The 23,869-nt window shown below is 45.5% G+C and overlaps 1 protein-coding gene across 2 annotated transcripts in view; it reads left to right on the top strand.

The window, feature by feature from the left end:
* Positions 1-1,727: 1,727 nt before the first annotated feature.
* GABRB3 (gamma-aminobutyric acid type A receptor subunit beta3) overlaps positions 1,728-23,869 on the top strand; it is a gene marked incomplete at both ends in the record, with an annotated part of 211,799 nt that continues 189,657 nt past the window's right edge. The window contains 3 exons of one of the 2 annotated variants that reach the window (XM_080692596.1): positions 1,728-1,807; positions 2,736-2,827; positions 2,950-3,017. In XM_080692596.1, the coding sequence (XP_080548722.1) occupies positions 1,728-1,807; positions 2,736-2,827; positions 2,950-3,017 (240 nt within the window). Of the gene's footprint in view, positions 1,808-2,572; positions 2,653-2,735; positions 2,828-2,949; positions 3,018-23,869 lie in introns of those variants that run through there. The other variant, XM_080692595.1, reaches the window with a different exon arrangement.

The raw sequence follows: 23,869 nt of genomic DNA, 5'->3' as shown, positions 1-23,869 counted from the left end.
ACCTCAGGCCACTTCGTAGGAGCCAGTATGAGGAGAATGTCTCTTAGCCACTGCGTCTTGTCTTTCATTAGCCAAAGCTCCATCCCAGGGTCTCTAACTTGCTTGGATTTCATTTTTAATTTTTAATGCTTTTATTGATGCATTGCAATGGCAACTCACAGTGAGGCTCAGCATGATGCAGACCTCCTGCACACGGCTCTCGGTGTATTTCAACTTGCATTCTATACGTGCTCGTGAAATGGGTAGTAATACTTTCCTAGATTGCTTTGTGCTCTAGATGTTACATAATGAATACAGAGCCACCTGTGTCACATGGAAGCTGGAAGGTGAGGTGAGATGAACAGTATAGATATGAGTTGGGCCTCAAGGGCTTGTTTCCAAGTAAAGCTGATCAAAAGTCTTGAAGGGCTGGGTGTGAGGCAGCAGCTCAGCACAGCCAAGGAGACCCATGTGGTGGACAGCATTTGCCTGTCTTAGAATACTTAAAACAGCAGGGAGGGACACCATTCTGGCTGTGTTATTGGCTCTATTGAAATGCCTCCCTCTCATTACTCACTTTTGGTAGGCACGATCCCTCAGCAGGACACGTCTCTAAAAGAGGTTTCTGCAAGTAGGTAGGAGAAGCAGACTAAATCACACATGTGTGAGTGGTAATGGAGATATCATTTCTCAGATAAGTCCATTGCACATTCAAAGGACACAGAATACAAAGCACTTGTGAATAGACTTTTCCAGAAAATAATTAGGGAGCTATATTTATCTTTGAATCTTTCAGGTACTGCAGTCACATTTACCTTTCCAAAAATAAAACTGCTGATTTTTTAGAAAAGGCAAAGATATTTAAAATCAATGCAGAGAAACATGCCAACTTGAGACGAAAGGTCTAGATTTAGCTATTTACCCATGCAAAGTCTCCACGATAGAAAACAAAAGCTCTGTAGACACCCTTGGTCAATACTGGGAGGTAGCTATCATTCACCGTTCATCAAGCCTTGAACAGCCTGAAGACGTCTATGGAGCCCAGCAGCGAGCGTGATTTGTGGGATTTGGTGGGTGAGCCCAGCTGGATGGCGGAACCATCTTCCTCCTTAGAGAAGCACAGAGGAACTTAATAAGGATTATTCACTAAAGAGAAGTGTGCAACCTGTGGCTCGGGGGGCAGTCGCCCAGCCGCGCGGTGGTGGTATGCCAGGCAGGCTGGGACCTGGCGCACACAGCCCGCCTCTAGGCCTCTGTGCCAAAGGTTTCTAGTAAGAGGCCGAGGTGGAGGAAAGAGGATGCCTGTCTCGCAGTAAGGACCACGGACAGCTCCGCGCTGCCCAGAGCAGGCGCACGTTGTTTTCCCATTCTGGGAAGACAGTGCAGGCTCCCAGGTCTGATTCGGATTCCGCTGAGCTGATGACAGAACGGGAATAGTCAGTCCTTTCTCTGCTGTTCATTACATCGCGCCTGTGAGCGGGCGGGCTGGCGACACAAGAAATGTTCAGTAGGGCGAGAGCGGTCGTTTAGGGAACAGATTCTTTTTTTTTTTTTTTTTTTTTTTTGGTATCACGGCCATGTTTTATAAATAAATAATCGGGCCGCCATGCAAGGGGCTGGAAGATGGGTCGGGCGGGAAAGCCCGGGGGTGGGGGTAGGGGCGGGGATCCCCGCGTCGCCGTGAACACGGCTGGCTCGCAGACGGTGAGCAGCAGCGATCCCACCCCTGTAGGCCGGAGGACCGCGCCATGTGCTCCGCGCTCCTGGCCCTCCTGCTGCCCATCTGGCTCTCCTGGACCCTGGGGACCCGAGGCTCGGAGCCCCGCAGGTGAGGCTGAGGCTTGCCGCCCTGCAGCCCCCCTGGCGCGCGGCAGCGGGCTCTCTGCGGAGGCCGGGCGCCCTGGCATCCTCCGCTCCAGGGCTGCAGGCGCTGGCTGGCCGGCGGGCCGGTGGGCGGGGGGCTGCGGCAGCGGGGTCCCGGGTGGCCGCGGTCCTTCCCTCGCCCCGCGGAGGGAGCCCGGGAGGCGGGCTTGGTGGCCCCTGCCCGGCCCTGCCGGGCGCCGCTCGGCCGCAGTGTCCCGCCCTGGCCGGCCACCGCGCCTCGCAGCCGGCAATCCAGGTCCTGCGGCCGCCGCCGAGGTGGGAGAGGGCGCCTGGGGCTGGGGCTGCGGGCCTCGGCGCGGCGGGGGAGGGCAGGGCCGCTGCCAGCTCCGCCTCCTCCCGGTGGCCCTCCTCCTCCTCCTCTTCCTCCTCCTCCCCGCGCACCCCCCCCCGTGCTCCCGCTCCTCCCCCCGTGCTCCTCCTCTCCGTGCTCCTCCTCCTCCTCCGGAGCTCCTCCTCCTCCCTGCGTACCTCCTTCTCTTCCTGGCGCTCCTCCTCCTCCTCCCCGCGCTCCTCCTCCTCCGGGCTCCTCCTCCTCCTCCCCGCGCTCCTCCTCCTCCTCCTCCCTCCCTTCCTCCCCTCCCCCTCGCCTCCTCCGCTCGGGCCAGCGCGGCGGCGGCGGCGGCGGCGGCGGCAGCAGCAGGAGCAGCCCCGGCTGCGGGTCGCGACGGCGGCGGGGCGCCCCTCCCCCGTGCCGGGGCGCGGCGGAGGGATGCGGGGCTTCGCGGGAGGAAGGCTTTTCGGCGTCTTCTCGGCCCCGGTGCTGGTGGCGGTGGTTTGCTGCGCGCAGAGGTAGGGTCGAGGCGGGCTGCGGGGCGCGGGCGGGCGGGCGGCGGGCCGCGCTGACCCCCCCGGGGGCCTGCCTCCTTCCGCAGCGTGAACGATCCCGGGAACATGTCCTTCGTGAAGGAGACGGTGGACAAGCTGTTGAAAGGCTACGACATCCGCCTGAGACCCGACTTCGGGGGTGAGTGGCGGGCTGCGGGTGGAGGAGGGGCGCGGGCGGCTGGGGGGCTCGCCCGCTCCCCGCCCTGCCGGAAGGCCATCCTGGCGGCGGAGCCGGCTGACCGCCCTGTGCGCTCCCCGCAGGTCCCCCGGTCTGCGTGGGCATGAACATCGACATCGCCAGCATCGACATGGTCTCCGAAGTCAACATGGTGAGTGCCCGCCGCCCGGCCTCCCGGCTGCCCGGGCCCGGCGCGCTGTCCGGCCGCCCGCGGTCCTGGGCTGGAGGCCTCGGAGCCGGCCGAGGCCAGGCCGCCAGCAGACAGCGCCGCGCTCGCCCCGCGCCCAACGCCGGGGGCGCATCCTTCCTGGGGAGGGTCCCGGCTGAGCCCGGGCGCATCCTTCCTGGGGAGGGTCCTGGCAGGAGGCTGGGCACATCTTTCCTGGGGAAGGTCCTGGCAGGAGGCTGGGCGCATCCTTCCTGGGAGGGTCCTGGCAGGAGCCCGGGCGCAACCTTCCTGGGGAGGGTCCTGCCAGGAGGCTGGGTGCATCCTTCCTGGGAGGGTCCTGGCAGGAGCCCGGGCGCATCCTTCCTGGGGAGGGTCCCGGCTGAGACCGGGCACATCCTTCCTGGGCAGGGTCCCGGCTGAGCCCCGACTGTGGCCGCGGGGCTGGGCTCCTCCAGCGGGCAGTCACCTGGCGGCCAGGCTCTCCCAGTGCCCTCTCGCCTGCTTAGTTAGCAACAGGCGCCGGAGCGCGAGGCGCGCGGGGGGGGGGGGCGGCTCCTACATCCCAGGTGAGGGTGCTTAAGGTCCCTTTGTTGGCACCTGGAAAGAGGCGCTGGCCGCTGGCGCGGAGCCGGGGCGGGGCTACGCGGCCGCAGGAGTCTTTGGGGTCGCCCGGGTCTCCCTCCGCCTCCCTCCTACCCAGGCACCTGGGCTGGGCTGGCGCCGCCGGCCGCTGTCCGAGGTGCTGACGGAGCCCCGCTGCCCGGGGAGCCAGGCCCGCGCTTCAGGCGGGCTCACAGGGGCAGTGGCCGGGGTCCAGGCAGTGGCCCGCGTGTCAATGGTGCTTGTGAGCGCGGGCAGGACTCACCATTCTGACCTGTGGAAAGCAGAGGTCAGTCGGTCGGCCGAGGTACAAGTGGTGCCGCAGGGCCTTTTGCCCTCGCTGCTTTAGGGAAACATGAGCTCAGTGCCCCCTCATTATTAAACACCAGGGCATTTGGATGTAGGCGTGCTGTGCGTGTTGAGGACCACTTTGGGGACCCCAAGAATGAGCATTTGGAGACAATGAATTTTGAGAGAGATCGTTGACAACTTTTCTTGTGAACACAGCCTTGAGGAGGTATGGTTTCAGAGCGACCCATAGGGAGAGCCAGGTGGGCTCACGTGCTTTGAATTCTTGCTGTCTGGTTCCTGACTCCGCAGGATTCTGCCCCAGCTGGGCCGGCTGGAGGCTTGAGGTCTCCACGATTGACACTGGCACTTTTTGGAATCTTTGTGAGCAGATATTTTGTGGACAGTATTTTGAGAAATATTGCAATAAATTATAAAAATATGGACATATACAAATAAGTTAAAACTATTCTTTTATATAGACTTTAATAAAATACACTTTAAAATGTATGTTGGGAAGGGTTTATAGGAAGAAATGTTTGACTGCACCAAACTTTTTAAAAATCAAATTGTCACTCATAACTTTAAAAATTTAAAATCACAGCGTGAGGGTCTGGGGATGTAGCTTAGTGGCAGAACACAGCCCAGCATGTTCGGCCTGTGTTTGATCTCTAGCACTGAAAAAAACAAAGTTTAATGTGTTATTACTTTTTAATGTACCTTTCTTTCAAAGAATATCACCTAGGACATTTTATATATCAGGGGAGTGTAATAGGGGAAATGTCAACAAAATATACAGGGGGATGTGATTCTATTACATAAAAATTAACTTTGTAGATTACACTTACTTGCAATTTTGTAGAAATAATTATCTCTAAAAGGTAAGTTTTGTGGTTTTAAGGGAACATATTAATATAATAAAGATCTACACTCTGTAATTGATGATTTTCTCAATTGGGAATTTTGAATTCTCTGGAGAACACAATTTACTACAGAATTAGTGGGTTATTATGTAAAAGAACTGCCGTAATGGTTGTCAGATGGGAGAGAAGATGTATTTAGTGGCCCTTTAAGAACTTTGTGCAGTACTAAAACAACTAGGATACTGAGAGGGATGCGGGGAGCGTCACACATACCTTGTTTGAGCATCATGGCAATAATTTGTACATTTACAGCTTCATCAGTATTTGCCTCAATGTACGGACTATGTGTGGAGGTGCCTTGGTTTTTCTGGAGCCAATAATAAAGACAAATCACAGGTGCAGGCCATGATATTGAACAGTCTTTAAGAATATACCCGTAGCAATATCGATGTATGGCAGAACCAGGACATACTTGTGTGCATTTTTTTCTTTCGCATTTTCATGGCAGTATTTATTTTCTGGCTCTCTAAACATGAATTTATTTTAAACAAAAATAGAGTATCAGTGGGATTTTATACTGAAGGCCCTTGGAGAACTGTGACTGACAGCCACTTGAAAAGTCTTTTTCCTCCCAGGAGCAGATTAATGAGCATTATGTTCTAGAAGAATCTTACTTTCCTTAACATATCTGTGCTTGATAATAGCCCTGATATTTGACAATTATTAAAGGAACCTCAAATGTAGCAATCGTTTTGAGGGTCCCATTTTACAGAAAAGAACAGAGAAAATGTGAGATTAGAACCACCACTCAGTCCTGTTGCTTGAAAATAATAAATTCTGTTTCATGAGCCCCCTTCATGATATGAGTAGTGACACAAAGTTTGTAAGCCTTTACTGAATAAGGCATGGTCTTGCTTTGAGGCTGCTGTAACTCCTAAAGGGGCCTGTCAAATGGCTGTAAGGAGATGCTGGTGAAGGGATGCGCCATTGGCAGGAGAGATGAGAGCTGCACAAGGGCGGAGAGGGGACGCGGGAGGCGGGAGGCGGGCTGGGGTGGATGTTATCTTGGTGTGGGTAATTTCACAAGACAAGGTGTGTCTAAGCTGGGCGAGAGAAGCGTAGCCTTCTGACCAATGCACAGAGGCGGTTGGGAAGGGAAATAGCCAAGGTGTGGGTGGATGATGGACAGACGAGGCCGGATCAGAGGCCGTGATGGAGTGATTCAGGGGATGAAATAAGACAAACCCATGTGCACCTAGGTCCTTCTTCATGATTCCAAGGAGTTCAGATGCCAATATTTGGAAGATAAGGAGCTTGTGTTTTTAAGCAGTGATTGACAATTTTTGAGATGTTCTTTAAGGTAAATATTTTGGCCAAGATATAAATGTAAAAGTGTAAGAATGGTGAGGAGAAAGGATGGTGAAATTTATCAAAAAACAGATAAGTAGGCTGGGCATGGTGGTGTAATCCCCGCGCTTGGGAGGTGAAGACAAGAGAATCACACAGGTTCGTAGTCAGCTGTGCTGGCTTAGGAGACCCTGTTTCCAAATTAAAAAAAAAAAAAAGGTCTGGGAGTGTAGCCCGGAGGGAGAAGGGCTTCCAGGAACCCCTGTACCACCAAAAGAAAAAAAAGCCCAAAAAACAGATAAGTAGTCATGAAAGTTCATACCTTAAAATTTTCTTCCACAATCTATGCCCGTGTGTGTGCGTGTGCATGTGGTGGGTGTGCGTGTGTGTGTGTGTTGGTGGTGTTGGGGATCAAACCCAGGGCCTTGTGCCTGTTAGGAAAGCACTGCGTCACTGATTGTAATGCCACCCCAGAAATGTAATTTGGATGACAGTCAAATAAGAGTTCACGCAGGTTTCGTGGAAGCATGTTTGAAGGCACCGTGTCTCAAGGTGGGGTGACGGTGTGCGAGTGTTGGGAGCCGGTTGTGAAGACCGATAGCAGGTACTGCAAATAGCACCAGTGCTGCTTCTTCACACACGCCAAGCACAGCCCTCAGCGGCGGTGCACAGAGATCAAGCCTGCAAAAGTGCCGCGAACTCAAGTCAACAAGAAAATAGGTAAACTACATATATGCACACCTCTCATTATTCATTTGGATGTCTTGTGGAAACAGTCTAGGGGTGGATCTGAGTATTTTATACACAGCACTAGTTTCTCCACAGTTTGTTTCATGGACAGTAGAGGTATTCTACATTTCCATTTTTCCTGAATCTTTCATTTTTTTTCTTTTCATGTTTTTTTTTTTTAAATTAGCTGACCTGACACCAATCAAAGACCATTTTGTCTTATATAACATGCCTTGTTTCTCTTAGTCACTGTTTTAAAACTTCAGGTAGTCTTTTAAAATTATGCATGGTTATGTAATTCTTTAGATCTGGCCCAGAGGTTTACGTGAGATTGTACGTGTGCACGAACACCGTCTTTTGAAGTTACTGTGCGTGTTGTAATTTCGGTGTTGCTCAGTGGTCGTGGTGTATAACCAACAGATGTTGGGCAGAGACATAGGGAGATGAATACATTTATGAAAATTATTGAAAATACAGGATTCACGAGGAAATATTGAAAAATAAAGCAGGCAAAATTAAACATAGTATTTTTTATTTCATTTTATTTTGTGCTTTTAAACATGTATTTTAAAATGGGTTCCTTTCTATGATTTTTAGAATGAGTCATTGTTTGATTTGCTAATTCCGAGCAGGAAGTACACGTACTTACTTTTACTTCATTAACTATGAAGTACTGAAGACATGAGACTAGATTTAAACTTGAGTAATATTAATAACGATTTCTGTGAGTTAACTTGCACTTTGTTATTACTTTGTACTTAATTACTCCATTAAAACCAACTCAGTCTTAATGAAGATGCAACTCCAGGATGATTTCTCCTGATCTTATGAACATAAACGATGACTGCGTATCGGCTTTGGTTTTAGGTAACCTGTAATGATCGCGTTCTCCCCCATTACTGTAGTTCTAGCCTATTCATTTCTTGCTGCAGTTTCTCTTTCTATGGTCCACCTTTTACGTCTGGGTGTGAAGTAGGCGTGGTGCATCAGAGCGTAGCTTTCAGTGTGAGCAGCAGCCCTGGACTTGTGTCATGGTCAAATGGATGGAATCGTGCCCGCATGCAGAACTATGGGCACGCATGCATAGACGCACAGACGCACACAGACACACAGTCGTGCCATCATTTTATATCTGTCTTTCTCCTTTTCCAAAAAATGAGAATGAACAGAGGGTGATTCTGGATAGAGTGAGCTAGGATCAGAGGTTTAGAGAAATCAGTCTTTAGGCACTTTTTGACCCCAAATAGGTCAAACTGGGGAAGAGGCCAACTGGCCTCTTCCCCAGTTCAGAATCCAGAGGTCACTTGGCCATGGGCGGAGGTGGTGTGAGTGCCTTGTTCCTCAGCACCTGGCTGGTTGGCAGGCAGGAGAGGCTGGTTCCAGGGCATGTGCTTAAGGACCTAGACTGGAGCTTTGGTTGTATTTCCAAGTCTATGACAACACTGAGCCTCAGGGGAGTCACTTAATCTTCAGTAATTCAGTCGCAGGCTTCCAGTAGCTCCTGGTGGTGCACAGACACCAAAGCCCCACCAGAAAGGGTTTCTACAGAGAAAATCGTAGTAAAAACACCCACACAATCACAGGTTAGAAAGCTGTCCTTCACTGATTTCTCCCAGAGGGGCATGGGCCATGTTCGGAGTTTGCATATGAATTGTTATTAGCAATTTAAAGGTAGAGGATGTGCTAATGCTTTTATTATACAGCAAGCTGGGGGTGACTCAGCAGAAAAGAAGAGTGTTTTGCTGACCCAGTTGAGGGTTGGAAAACTGCTTATGGGGAAGGGAAGAGAAGGCAAGGTACTCCCAGGATGAGGTCCTCAGAGTGTGTCTGTGTTTGGCTCCAGGTCGCTGTGTCTGGGAGGTGAGACTGTTTATTGAGGACATTACTTTCCGTGGGCAGTATGTCTCATGCATAAGTTATGATCATACATCAGTGCTGGGGCACTGATAAGAAAGTGTATCATGAACACCAGAGATGGACGGCAACAATACCTTACATAATGTGCTCTTTATAAAGAGAGGCGAGTGGTGTGGAGCGCCCCAGCAAAGGCTTTCTGCCTTTCCCCATGAGGAGGTTGTAAAGCAGACGCTGTTCCAGCTCTTACAAAGTGCAGCTTATGCTCATTGTCCTGTTGTGAATGGGCTCTTTCTTGAGCCTATCTGGGGCTCAGGTACCTTGCATGTAGAGGATGCTCGATCGTAGTTAGTTTGAATTGATGGTGCAAATCTACTTATTTACACATAGTTAAGGGATACTATGTCTGGTAGGAAATTTAGTTTCAGTTGACAGATTATCACCGACTCCCTCAATGGTAAATTAGAAAAGTTAGAAAAATAAGCTGGACATGGTGGCGCACGCTTGTCATCCCCGCACTTGGGAGGCGGAGACAGGAGGATGGCGCAGGTTCGAAGCCAGCTGCGCTGGCTTTAAGAGACCCTGTTTCCAAATAAAAAGTATAAAATAGGTCTGGGAGCGTAGCCCAGAGGTAGGAAGGCTTTCCAGAAACCCCAGTACCACCAAAAAAAAAGAAAAGTTAGAAAAATAGCTGTTGATTCTTGGGCTATTTGCCAAAAAAGGTACCTTGTAAATATGGTGTCTATTTAAATGAAAAAATGGCATAAATGTTAGTATTGTCATATGTTCTTGGAATTAAATATGTGCAAAAACTAAAGAAAAGCAGAGGTTCCATGGCAAGCGTAGACAGCTTCCAGTTGACTTTTGGAATGAGAGGCTTGAGTCTGGGCCTGGATTTCATGGTTTTCACAAGTGAAGCTGTAGGGATTCACCGTTTAACTTTCCACAACCTGACGTCTGGGCCAGTATTTCTTTCATAGGTAAGGGAACAGTTTTTTTTTTTTTTCATTTTGAAGCTTATCAAACATTTGGAATAAACAACATCTATCAAACATTTGAAATCTTTTAAATTATTGTATAATGTGTCTTAGAGAGTTGGTTGCTGAGAGTTTTGCATACCGTTTTATAGATTTTAACATGCTTTGTGGATTAGGTCCTATCTGATCATCAACCCTGTGGTCAACCTGGTTAAACAGGTAAAACAGGATTGTTTTCCTTACTCACGGCACCCCCATTTTTTAGACGAGAACACAGACTCTGGAGTAGCCCCTTTGTTCTTACTCTAAGCGGCCAAGCTGAAGAGTTGGTCTTTGTCATTGATCTTCCCACTTCGGCTTGCTGTGGAGTGACCAAGATGCTCTCTTAGGGCTCATGGAATTATCCACACCTTCACTGTGTCTAGACGAGGCCCTCTCTTCCTGTTTTATCACGGATCTTGTACTTTTCTGGCTTTACAATCCTACTGGGGTGTGCTTATTTGCCCCTTCTGTCATCTCCATCTCTCTCCCCATTGGGTAGCTGGCTGGATGCGGCAGGGCGGGCACACTGGAAGAACTGATCCTAAACTCTTCTGACTACCAGATGCTTGATAGGTAACAATTTGATATTGCTTAAATAAATACACGAATTAATAATAAATGAATGTCCAGGAATGGAGATGCTCACCTGTAATCTTAGTATTTGGGAGGCTGAAGCAGGAGAAGTGTAGGTTTGAGGACAACCGCAGCAACTTAGTGAGACTTTCACCAACCTAGTGAGGGCCGTAGCTTTTTGGTAGAATCCCCGAGGTTCAGTCCCCAATTACAAAAAAAAAAAAAAAAGTAAGTAAATAAACATAAAGATGCATGAGTAGAGCTGTAAATTTACAATGAGATATTTTTATAACTCAAAATTTGGACTCTTATAGATTAAATATGTATACCGTTATTACTTCTGTAGACTTAATTCAATCAGAATTTGTAGAACTGTACCCACTGTAGGAACATAAACTGTAAACTATTTCGTAGCTGTTACCTCCCTCCCTGGGAGCTTTTACACTGATCTCAAAGCAGAAAGAAGAGGAAAAGATTGTGGTGATTTCACAAAGTCAGCCTGCATGAGGATTGGTGTGGGTGCTCTAACACCAGGCACCGGCGTTCTTTTCAGAGTTTGTGGCTGTCTCTAAAGCACAGGTTGAGGTGTTTGATACCACAGGGGCTTCAAATGCACTTTTTAATAGAACGTCTTTGGATTCTATCTTTCCCTCCTATTCCCCACCCAGCAGTACAGTGGAGTGGTGGTCATTCCCATTGCTTGCTAGTTTTCCGGACCAGTACACTTCTGGGCCATTTATACCAGCCATTGCCAAGATCCTCTAGCTGCAAAATTGGGAAGAGTAGGACTAAGTCTGATGTCTTGGCAATTTTCTCTATGCCCTCAACTTGAGACAGAGTTGATCCGTGTACCTGGGGTTTGAATTTTCCCTTATTCGTGTTTGTCCATAAACCACATACCTGTTATCCCAGTACTTAAGAGGCTGAGACAGGAGGATCACTGGTTTGAGGTCAGTTTCAGCAACTTAATGAGAATCTGTTTCAAAGTAAAAAAAAAAAAAATTAGGGCTTGGGATGTATCTTAGAGGTAGAATGCCTTTGGGTTCAATCTCCAGTAACACACACACACACACACACACACACACACACACATTCACACACTCACACACACATATATTCACACACACAGACACACACACACTGACACACTCCATTTATAGGCATCATTTATTATTATTATTTATTATTATTACTTTTTTAGTACTAGGGATAGAACCAAGGGGCACTTTGCCACCAAGCTATACCTCTAGCCCTTTTAATTTTAAGTAAATTAAATTAATTTATTTATTTTTGTTGGCACTAGGGGTGGAACCCAGGGGCTTTCTACTTCTAAACTATGCTCCCAGACCTATTTCATATTTTATTTGGAAACAGGGTCTCATTAAGTTGCTGAGAGCCTCACTAAGTAGCTGAGGCTGGCTTCGAACCTGTGGGATCCTCCTGTCTCAGCCTCCCAAACACTGGGATTATAGCGTGTGCCACCATGCCAGGCTTTTATTTCTGTTTTGAGGTTAAAATCTTGCTCAGTTGCCCAGGCTGGCCTTAAACTTGCATTTATCTCCATAGTAGGGGAGTCTAGGGATTAAAAGCATATGCCACCATGCCTGGCCAGAAAACAAAACAGAAAAGGTTGTTTTTTAAAGAAAATTAAGAAAATTTCTGCAGTGCTGGGAACTGAACCTAGGGCACTGCAGTTCTGAGCAGCACCCAGAGCCTGGCTTGACTTGTATTTTCACTGGACTTGAGCTCGACCTGGAAGCACTTTAAACAGCAGAACCTTTCACAGGCACGATCCTGTCATTCAACTGACTAAGAATAAGATTTAAGACTTGAAACATAGCACCTCTTTAGATACACATTTGTGCTTCATTCTGCTCCACTGAGGACACGGCTTCTACTGACGCACCATCCTCTTCACCCTGGTTCCACAGTAAGATAAGAATTTTATGCAAAAGCTTCACAAAATGTGCATGCTGTGATTCATGAACGAGAACTGTCTGTTTTGTTTTGTGGTAGCTATGCAGAGATAACAGCAGGTTCGCTCCTTTGCTTGTGTTTGATGTGTGTGTGGAAAATGTTTGCTAATTGTATCAATATCACATCACTGTACCTTTAAAAGTGTACTTTTTGAATAAGACTTCTTAATTATTGATTTAAATAAGAGGAACAAAATCTAGATCACACACTATTTCAGTGTGTGTGTGTGTGTGTGTGTGTGTGTGTGTGTGTGTGTGTGTATGTGACACTACATAGACCACAGATTAGAAATTTGGGGGCAGGTTATTGTAGTATTGTGCTTTGATCGTCATGCTGACTGTCAGTGTCTAATTGAGAGAGGCAGTTTCTAAGCTGATCCAGCGAGGTGTGGACTAGAACAGTCTTCAGACTCAGCCAGGGTGTAGGGTTTGACCAGTAAACATTTAGGGAATTTGCAGAGCAATGACCCGTGTATAAAGCTGTGTTTTCGATATATGTTACTGCAGAGATTTCCTTCTTTGGATTTTGTTTAGCCCATAGAATGAATCATAGTTATTTATTTATTTATTTATTTTGAGTCTTCCTTTTCTTAAAAGTTTGTTTATTGGTGCACTGTAGTCATACATCTTAATGGGATAAAAGACTTGTGGAGACACACACGCACAATCCTCCAACCAGCCTGTATCCCATCCCCACCCCAGTCCCTCTCCATCCCTCCTTCCCATGCTTAGTGATTGAGTTATGTTTGTTTTAGTACATCGTGTGCTTTGGAGAGTTTCCCTCCCCCTCCCACCCCTCAGTCAGGCCGCCTTATTTGCTCCTCTATAGGATCCCCTTCTTCATGTAGAGTTCCTCGAGGTTCTATGTGAACTTGTCACAGAAAAAAATCCCACCTGACACCAGTGCCAACTCCATTGTCTAGACCAGTGGTTGCGAGATGATGGACCGAGAACCCTTTCAAGTGTTGACCTTATTGCAAGGATCTCAGAGCTCTGTGGCCCTCAGAACATATTTTATTACCACTGAAGGTGCAGGGTCTGCAAAACTTGCTGGCTTTCCAAAGCAGTCCCCTATGAGTAGGGCTGAGACAACTGTGGGAAGCCCAGGATCCGGTGTGCTGCATTCCTTCTTATGTTCAATACGGTGCAGGCAGCACTCACTCCTGTGATAACAGCATTGAAATACACTCAAAAACAGAAGGGGTCCCTCCCTAATGGGATTCAGCATCAAAGCGTTGCTCAGCCCCAAGAAGAGACCCCAGGCTTTCAGTGCTTCTGGCCAGCGAACACAGCCAAGACCAGAATCCTCAGGGAGCCATACTTGGTTCTCAAAATCAGTCTGTGGGGCTGGGGATATCGCTCAGCAGGAGAGGGCTTGCCTAGCACGCATCAGGTGCTGGTTCCAATCCTCAGCACTACTAAAAGAAGGAAAGGAGAAGAGAAATGATGATAGGGTCCCCAATCTTCCACAAAGAAAATATATTAGTCAAAGTTATCTGGAAAATGTTGAATTCTTCATCCCTTTCAGGACAATTTAAAAAATCACTGGTATATTAAAGGACTTGACAACTCCTGCAGCAAAGAAACCTGTTTTGTGGGCTTAACACAATCTCCAATAGGTTAGAGCAGAAACACCTTGACTCTGGGCTACAGGACAGCTGTGTTAAGCCGCCACTCCCTTAGCCTGCACCACAGGGAGTTGTGGTGCCCAAGCCAAACAAAGAAGGGACTCAGAAATGCAAACCCACCCAGGGGTGTGATCAAACACACCTCCTTATGAAAACCCACCCAGGGGTGAGGGAGGGAGGGAGGGAGGGAGGGAGGGAGAGAGAGAGAGAGAGAGAGAGAGGAGAGAGGAGAGAGGAGAGAGGAGAGAGGAGAGAGGAGAGAGGAGAGAGGAGAGAGAGAATGTTAGAATGTTTGTGTGTTTGTGTGTCCACATGCTCGTTTTGGGCAAAGGCACAGAGAACTGGTTTTAAAAGGAGGATCAGGTCTTGTGAATGGGTCTCAGCAGTAGACTGCATCCCTAGAAGCATGGAATTCTATCCTTGGCACCAGGGAAGAAAGAGAAGCAGATATAAATGAGAAAGGAAGCGTTTTTGTGGGAAGGGGTGCTTGGGATCAAACCCAGAGGCGTTCTATCTCTGAGCTATACCCCATCCCTATTTTTTTATTTTGAAACAGGGTCTCACTAGGTTAATGAGAATCTCACTACCTAATGAGGCTGTCCTTAAACCTGTCATCTTCCTGTCTCAGTCTCCCAATTTTTGTTTTTGAGTACTTGTTTTATTTTGGAATCTATCATCTCTCTCTTATTCTCTCTCTATTATTTATCTTACCTTTTTCTTATGGCAAATGCATTGGTTTTAATTATATCATATTGCTAAAAGCTTATCTTTATTTTATGATGAAAAAAATACTCTCCACCCTTGAGATTTTACTTTATCTCACAAACTGTTTGAAATTTTAATTATCTAGGTAATTTCCTCCACACCCCAGGGTACTTGCCTTTAGAGACTGTAGGGGTTTGCCTTGCACGATTGCCCTCTGCAGTGCGAAATTAGTTTTCAGACACTTAGATCCCAGGTGCGTGAGCTTCGGCAGGCATCAGCACTCCAAGGCCTTGATGTGGTCATGCCTTTTAATGAGGATTCTGATAAGATTGTTCTCTAAGTAGCTCCCAGTTCGTATTTCTGTGTTTCTCAGAGTTGGTGAGCAGGTGGAACTGAAGGGCACCCTCTCTGTGTCTTATGCAAATGGCTACTTCTTGTCATCTGATTCTGTGGATGGATTGATGAGTGATCTAAGTGGTGTGATGTGTGCCACGCCACTGACCCACTCTAATCTGGCCGTTTACGATGTGAACTCAAAGCCTGGCCAGGGTGGAACTTGGGAGCCATTGTCTCCAGGCTCCCTGTGCTGTGTGCCAAGAGCCACAGACATCTCGCAGGAAAGCAGCTGGGATTCAGAATGTGCAGCAGGGCCCGTTCATGTTCAGGTCTCAAACACATTATTGCTAACTATTTTTGGGGGTCTTGAGTTTGGAATTGTGAATTTATTAGTTGAAACCTGCAGTGAACTATTACAATGCTTCTTTTGTATTCAAAGCATAACCAACCTTTCAGTTATCACTTATAAAGAAAAGAGAAGCTGCCCAGTCTGGAGATGCACAACCCAATGTTATTGCTGCCAAAGTATCCGTATTCAGGTTTTAATTTTCATTTTATTTTATTTTCATAAAATTCAACTTTTATTATGTGTAGATATCAATTAAATCACCTTTTGTCCATAAGCATATGTTTGACAAAATACTTTACAAACTACAAAACTACAAATGTGAGATTTTGTTTTTTTGCTTATTCTTTTTGGCACATGGCAGTGACTTTAATTCAGTGTTATTTGTTCTTAGTCTAGGCAATAATAATATTATCCATGCTATTTATATAAATAAACACAAGGTAATACAAATTAAATATGCTCTTATTAATTATCTTTGTTGTCATACATTTATTCGCATTCAGGTTTTTAAACAATTCTACATACTTAATTCATGTGCCACTTTCAGCTCCTCTGTGACACACAGTAATGAAAGTTCATCATTTTTCACACGTAGTTTATAATCCTGCCCAAAAGGAAGAGGCCAGGGCCGGGGTGTAGCTCAGTGCAAAGCTCCTCCTTTGCAGGTGTGGCACTCTGGGTTCGATCCCTGGTTCAAAAAAAAAAAAAAAAAAAAAAGACAGATAAAAGAAAAAGAAAAAAAAAACCTTAAAAAATAAACTAAGAAGAAACAAAAAGAAGAGGACCGAGGCTCGGTCCACCTGTGCCTGTGCATTTAGCCCATATGAGATGATGTGCTCACATTAGAAGACGGTCATTGTGAGCTTAGACCGCACAAGTAAGATTTTTATACTGTAGCATCTCTACAAAAATAAATTTTTACCATATTCTACTTTTTGTCTTAGAAGAAAAATATTTTCATTTACATAAATTAAAACAAGTTAATCACTGTGGGTAGCCGGGTAAAGATTTGGCTTGCCTGTGTCAGAAATACACAGAGATGATAAGCAAAACCACTTAACTTTGGGAACAGAAAATGTGCACGTGCTAATTTTTACATAATTATGAAAATGCCTATTTGGGATGAAGTAGATCAGAGAGCAGTGTGACCCAGACTTGAAGCAGTCGCCCACCTCAGAAGGGGTAATAATGGTTTTCAAAGTGTCTAACTCATAGTTTTCTTTGCCAGTCTACATGAAGTCCTGCTAATGACAGATTATAATATCTGGTTAGAAAAACAGAGAGTAGATAAGCAATATCCTAATTTAATACTGGAAACAATTTGTCTATAATATTAGTCCTAAATAGTGTCATTTAAGTCCTCCTCCTCCTCCTCCTCCTTCTTCTTCTCCTTCTCTCTCTCTCTCTCTCTCTCTCTCTCTCTCTCTCTCTTTCTCTCTGTCTCTCTCCCTTTCTCCCTCTCTCTCTCTGTCTGACTTGTTCAAAGTTCAGACATTGAAAAGCAGGTGTAGGTCTTTGTGTAGGCGGGCCTGACTTGGCCCGCGGGGCAGAGCAACGCTGAGTGCTGGTGGGTGGCCGTAGATCACGGCTGTGACTGCTCTCCAGAGATGAAGGAAATAGGTCAATTATAGGGGCAGGTGCCCCGCATGGTCTCTCGGCCACCTACCCGAGTGACATTTAGCTCCCTTCAGAGATGAGCATTGATGATTTTTACCTGCTGAGTTCTGTCACCAGAGGTGGCTGAGGAAGTCCTGGAGAGGGGGCCTCCTTTCTGGATGGTGGAGTCCTGAATAAATGGTGTAGGAAGGGTGTGGATCCTGTCTGCTAACCTGCCTTCCTCCAAACTGAGTACCTCAGGAGGCAGTTCACTTCAGATTTTCTTTCTCCTTTTAACCCCTCAGTCTCTAAAGCAGGGAAAAATTCTTGTCTCTTGTCCCACATCCTTCAGAAGAAATTTGTTCAGTGTAGATAAAAGCAAACATCTATTAATTGCCATCCAGTTTCCTGATAGACGTGGACAAGCATGTACAAACCAAAAGCTTGGAACCTACTCGTGGTACAGTGTTGACAGAGCCATCAGTTTACCAGCTGAGGGGCTCCAAGTGGTCTCACAAGTTACTCATTTATTGTCTGTGTCTATTATCAGATACATATGTTTCTAGATCATATATCTATGGAGACTTTTGTTGGCATGGTCAGCTGAATTATATGAAAATTATAAAAACAAAAACAAAACTCCAAAATAGAAAAATGAAACACAATAATCTGGCATGGTGGCTCATGCCTATAATCCCAGAACTTGGGAAAACAAGACAGGTTCTAGACCAATACATGGCAACTTAGCCAGACCCTGTTTCAAAATAAAATGAAATAGGGCTGAGATAATAGTTCACAGGTAGACTGCCCCTTGGTTTAATCTGTAGTACCACAAAAAAGATGAGTAGATAACAACTGAAGGAGAGAGAACTCCACTCTGCGAGTGGTTGAGCTCTGGGAGGTGGAGCGGGGGCACCAGGGACTGGCTATTGTGGATGGGGGCACTTTCTCTGATGCTTCCGAGTGGAGGGCTATCAGTAATTTACACTTATTCTAATGGGTCAGTCTCCATCAGTCTGTATGCAGAGATTTAAAAATTACAGACTCACCGCACCACCTTGCATGTTGCAGGTTCACACTGGAAATAGGCTGATGGAGGCGGAGCTGCGAGCTTCCTTTCTTATTTTCTAAATAACTGGTAGCACTTAGTAATCATCCGGTGTTCTCCTTTACTGCCGTTGGAGTGCACCCTCCTTTTTAGTGTATTCTTGTTTTACTGTGTTAGTGCAGTGCTGTGTGTGGACGGGCACACTCCTGCGCCGATCTCTTTCATTCTAAATACTGTTGATGTAGCTGGCCATGGTGACGCCCCCTGCCCCCAAAGAATGCCTGGTGCATTTCGGTGGTGAATGGAGACCTGCCTGGCTGGAGTTGATGGCTGTTTATCATGGATGTTAACACTTGTCACACCCTTACTACTTTTGCAAAATTGTGCTCAGTATTTTCCAAAATAAAAATAAAATATTTTTTTCATTGAGAAAATTTTAGAATATATAGAAAAATACACTTGGGTGCACATTTGGTAATTCTGTAACTTTTCCATGGACCTATAATTTGCAGCCAGTGTTGTTATTTTTTAATTTTTTATTGGTGCATTGTAGTCATATGTGTGTGTGTGTGTGTGTGTGTGTGTGTGTGTGTGTGTGTGGTAGTAGGATGGAATCCAGGGCCTTCTCTACCTCTGGGCTATACTCTCAGACCTACTTTATACTTTTATATTTGGAAACAGGGTCTCACTAAGTTGCTGAGCGCCTCACTAAGTAGCCGAGGCTGGCTTTGAACCTGTGCAATCTCCTGTCTCAGCCTCCCCAGTGCTGGGATGACAAGTGTGCACCACCACGCCTGGCAGTAGTCACACATCTTAATGGGGTACGAGATGGGAGAGGGGTTTGCGCACATCACTCATTTAGCCTTCCCCACTTCCCGCCCCTTCCCTGCCTCTTCCTGCTCAGGTTTGGTTTAGTGACTGGCTTAGATATGTTTGTGAATGTACGTCATGTACTTTACGGGGTTTCTCTCTCCTCCCTCCATCCCTCAGGTCGCCTTATTTGCTCGTCTATAGTGTTTCCTTCTTCATCTAGAGCCCCTCGTTCCCCCCAGTATTATTAAAACACACAGTTCACTATCATTCGTGTGTGTGTGTGGGGGGGATCAAATCTAGGAGCATACTGCCTCTGAGCTACATCTCTAATCCTTTCTTTTTATTTTTGGTGGTACTGGGGTTCCCGGAAACCCTTCTACCTCTGGGCTACACTCCCAGACCTATTTTTTATATTTTTATTTGGAAACAGGGTCTCTTAAGGCAGCACAGCTGGCTTCGAACCTGTGAGATCCTCCTGTCTCTGCCTCCCAAGTGCAGGGATTACAAGCGTGTGCCACCACACCCGGCTAATCCTTTTTTAAAAATACATATTTTTGAGACAAGGTCTCACTAAATTGCCCAGGCTGGCATTAAACTTGTGATACTCCTGAGTTACCTTTCTGAATAGCAAGGATTACAGATATGTGCCATTGAGCCCAGTTATCATTTATGCTTTCTTTCTTTTTCCTTCTTTTTGGTGGTATTGGGCTCCCTGGAAACCCTTCTACCTCCGAGCTACACTCCCAGACCTATTTTTATACTTTTCTTTTTTTTAATTTGGAAACAGGGTCTCTTAAGCCAGCACAGCTGGCTTTCAACCTGCGCGATCCTCCTGTCTCTGCTTCCCAAGCGCAGGGATTATAAGCGTGCACCACCACGCCAGGCACATTCATGCTTTTAAATTTTGCTTTATATTATAGAGGCTCCCAGGCTATTAATTGTATCTCAAAATTATTTTCAGAGCTATATAGTATTCCCTTGCATGGCTAAATAATGTATTTTACTTACTATTGTCCTATTGCCAGCTATTTATGTTATTTGTTCTGATTTGCCAGACTAATGTTTGGATGAATATTTTTGTGCACAAAATACTGTATTATGAGTCATTTTCATGAGATTTATTCTATTATGTAGAATTACTGAAGCAAATAATATGAATTTTTAAACTTTTCTGATACATGTAATTGAGAAGCTTTTGAGAAAAGATCTATTTGGGCTAATATTAAATTGCCTGAAAATGTTCTATGTCTATAAATTTGGAATAAAAATGTGTTGGTAAATGGGAAAAGAACTGCAGCCCACAAAATATTAGGGTTTAAAGCTAAAACTGAATTACACTTCCTAACCATTCACATTTTACCATTATTCAAGCATACTCTCTAAAAATAAAAATAACACAAATAGTTTGGCTTTATGTTAGAATTGGGTTTGTGTTAATTTATTTGTTATTCTGCATTATATGCTGCTTACAACAGTACCAAAATAAGTTTCACATAAGGAAGTAAGAATTTCTCAGAAATTAAGCCTTAATAAGTTGGGAAATATTTTTTGTTAGTGACAGTGAGGTCAAAATTTACAATATTTTATCTGGAGGAAGAGATTCCACCCAGATATTTAATCTCAACAACTAAGCCGAGTGTTGCCCCTTTGGGTGTGGGGCAGCTGGTGAGGAAGATGTGGGGCAGCCGGGGCACTACTGTGGCACCAGGAGGAGCCCATCAGCCCTAAATTTACCTCTTGGAGAAAAGGAGTTCTGGTGGTGGGTGCCGGTGCCCGGGTCCTTGGCAAGAGCGTGGAGAGGCTGACGAGCATGCTGACGAGCGGGAGGTGCTGCTCAATGAACCATGAGTTTACTTTGTTTACGCATAGCATTTTAAGGGGCAATTTTCCATATAGTTAATGAGAAAAATAAAAAGTAAACATCCTTTAATATGACCCAAAGTTTGGTCCACTGACGCGGAGGAAAACGCTGCCGAGTGGCATTAACGTTAATTGGAAAGCAACTTTGAATGGAGGAGGATTTTTCCACGTTGACTGAGATGAATGGGCAGCCATTTCCCTCACTACCCTGAGACTTAATTCTTCCATCAGGCTCAGCAGCAGCACCTCACGCTCTGCCCTCTCTCTTTATGTGGAAGTTGCGCCTTTGACGACAGGTGCCATTCTCTCTGAGAAGACCCTTTTCACCTTGCCTCTCTTCCAGCTTCTCTGCTGCTCTGCTCGGGTGGCCTCCCACCCCAGGTAGAAAAGCAGTCCACCCCCAGGGCCTCAAGCCCCAGCGCAGACGCATCCCTCGGTCCACCCTTCAGACAGAAGCGGTGTATGCCACGCAGACTGCCCAAAGAAGCAAGTGGTCTCTGACTAGGAAAAGTCTTCCCGTGATGAGCTCTGTGTCCTCTCTCCATTGTCTTCCCCTGTCAGGACATCCTTTGTCTATAAGGTTTCATCTTATAAAACTCTGATGTTTCATCTTTCCTGAAAGTGGGCGAACCCAAATTTTGTTTTCCTTAGATGAGGATGAGCATTGGCCTACTTCTCTGCCCAGTGCCTTTGCATCTCTAGATAAAAGCATCTCCTATCTGGAGCTCATCTCTATCCTCTGTGTCTGGGCTTCTCTGCCACCCACCATTCCCCCCTTTTCAACATGATATCGTCTTCTCTCTTAGCTTCCTCCACTTAGTTTTTCTCTACTGGGGATTGGCCGTTAAGCCACACCCTTAGCTCTTCCTCTGTCTTCTTATGAGAAATAGAAAGTCTCTGTGTGTAGAAGACACCACCTGCTGCTGGGCCGTCTTCCCCTGTTGAGTTCCTTTCCTCGCCACCTTCCTTAAGCACCTGTTGATGACCAGTATCTCTAGCCATGCCTGTACCTTCCATGTTGCCTAGGATTTCCAGACTCTCCCTCATCTTGCCATTCAATCCCAGTGATGATTTTTATCTTGTTCCTCTTCTTCAATATCAACTTATTCATTTAATGTGCCGCAGTGGTTGGGGAAATATATTGAAGACCCACCCTTTTCCCCACTGCCTAGTGTGGAGCCCTCAAATGCAAATATCTATGATACATCTTTAATCTGTGGCTCTCCTGTGTTCTGAGTTCTCCTGCCCAATATTTCCACTCTGTCTTGTTTTTGTGGTTTCCAGGAGAGGAATACCTGAAAAATAATTAGAATGTGAAGTGATGGAGAGGGTAATTCACTTTATTTAATTATTCTACAGTGTGTATGCACATCAGCACATCATGTTGTACACCATAAGAGCAGTTGACCCCCTTTGTGAGTTTTGCATTATTTGACTAAAGTAACCATGAATTAAAAATATTTGAAACAGGCAATGTAGCACATATTGTAATCACTATTTTGGGGGAGACTGAGGCAGGAGGATTGCAAGTTTGAAGCCAGCCCAGGTAGTTTAGTGAGATTCTGTCTCAAAAACAAACAAACAAACAAACAAACAAGCAAAAAGAGTTGGGGGTGTAGAGCAGTGGCACAGCGCTTGTGTATTAGACTTTGGGCTCAACCCAGTACCCCTCAAAGATTAGAAAAATAAATGGCAAATATAAAAAATACAAAAGATCATGCACATAGCATTTGCCTTATTGTGTGTATTACTAGTAATCTAGATATGACTTTACATGTATGGTAGTATTCACCTAGGTTATATACAAATACCATACCCTGCAGATTTTGGACTGGAGAGGGGTGAGTATTCTTGGACCAGTCTTCCATGGTCTCTGAGGAATGGCTTTATATAAAATTTTATTCATCAATTAAAATATGTAAAACAAAAACTCTACTCATTGAAGAGAACAGATGATGATGGTTTAGAAGTGATTTTGAAATTGTGCCAGTCGACAGGAAGGGTGTCCACATATCCTAATCCATCTTGCTCCCTCTAGTACCTACACGGTTAAGAGGAACCAGGAGAGAGAGAAAGATAAACACTAGAACAGAGGCTCCTTGCTGGCTAGCTAAGTAACGCTAAGTTGTGGAGTATTTAAAGTATTTTGAAGCATGCTTTTAAAAAATTTAGAACAATTTCTTTCTTGGGAGGGGCCAAGGTGCCACCTTAGCTGAACACCTGCCTTTAAAATGTCCCCTCCTCTTTGCTAAGCACATAAGTTGTGTAAATATCATATCTGCAGAGTAGGTAAAATCTCTAGTTCACTGAGTGCCATGCAGGCTCATAGATTTTATTCCTAATAAACAAAAATTGGAAATTAGCCAGAAAAGAAACAGATTTGGCAATGTGAACCCTCAGGAAAAGAGAGAGAGACTCATTCTTTGACCGAAATTCATTTACTGGGCTGCTGTTGAGTCAGCAGCCCAAGGCACCCAGGAGAGTAGCAGTGAGTTCGATATAGCATAGACCCCCCCCCCCCGCCAAGGTATATTTGAAAATATTGAGATCTGATGGAAATTAGGAGAGAAACATCAAATTCTAGATCAGAAAGAGTAGGGGGAGGTGGTTGGTTTTAGGTCCTTAATCTCATGACCTTCTGTGTCTAGAGAGTTTTATTTTCTTTCTTTCCTTTTTCTTTTTAACGGAAGGAAATCGGATCCCTCCTCTGTTATTACTCTTGGGCTTTGTTCCAAGATACAGAGATCACAGGCTCAGAACAATGTAGCTCTCCATCTGCAATTGTTCTGGACACATTCTGTGCATTTCTGGTTTGAATTTCCATAATGGAATTGTTGCCAGTTGATGTTTAAAAGGTTATTATTCTATTTTAAATATTTGATTAACATGAATTGTAAATTTGGTTTGTTAAAACAAGGAATCCCGTGAATTTTAGATCCTCACAAACTACTCACCCCCCATGCATTTAAAATAAAAAAATGTGAAAGCTCCTATTTTGAAGAACTCTTGAAAAAATGCGTTTTCTAAGTTTCAGAAGTGGTAGTTTTTGAATCTTTCATAATCTAGAATGATTATGAAAATTTAGAGATTGTGTTTATTGGTGATAATTCCATTTTATAAAATATAATTTTAGAGACAAAATGAGCCAAATACTGCTTTGTTATCTGTGGGACTTGAAAAAATATATGGTTATATCATAACAAATTTGAAAATAAATTACTTTAAAATTGTTATAATTTCTGATACTTTA

Source organism: Muscardinus avellanarius, assembly GCF_963383645.1.
Source record: "Muscardinus avellanarius genome assembly, chromosome: 3".
NCBI classification, from domain to species: domain Eukaryota; kingdom Metazoa; phylum Chordata; class Mammalia; order Rodentia; family Gliridae; genus Muscardinus; species Muscardinus avellanarius.
The sequence above is the reverse complement of the archived record's forward strand: the minus strand, read 5'-3'. Positions and strand labels throughout refer to the sequence as shown.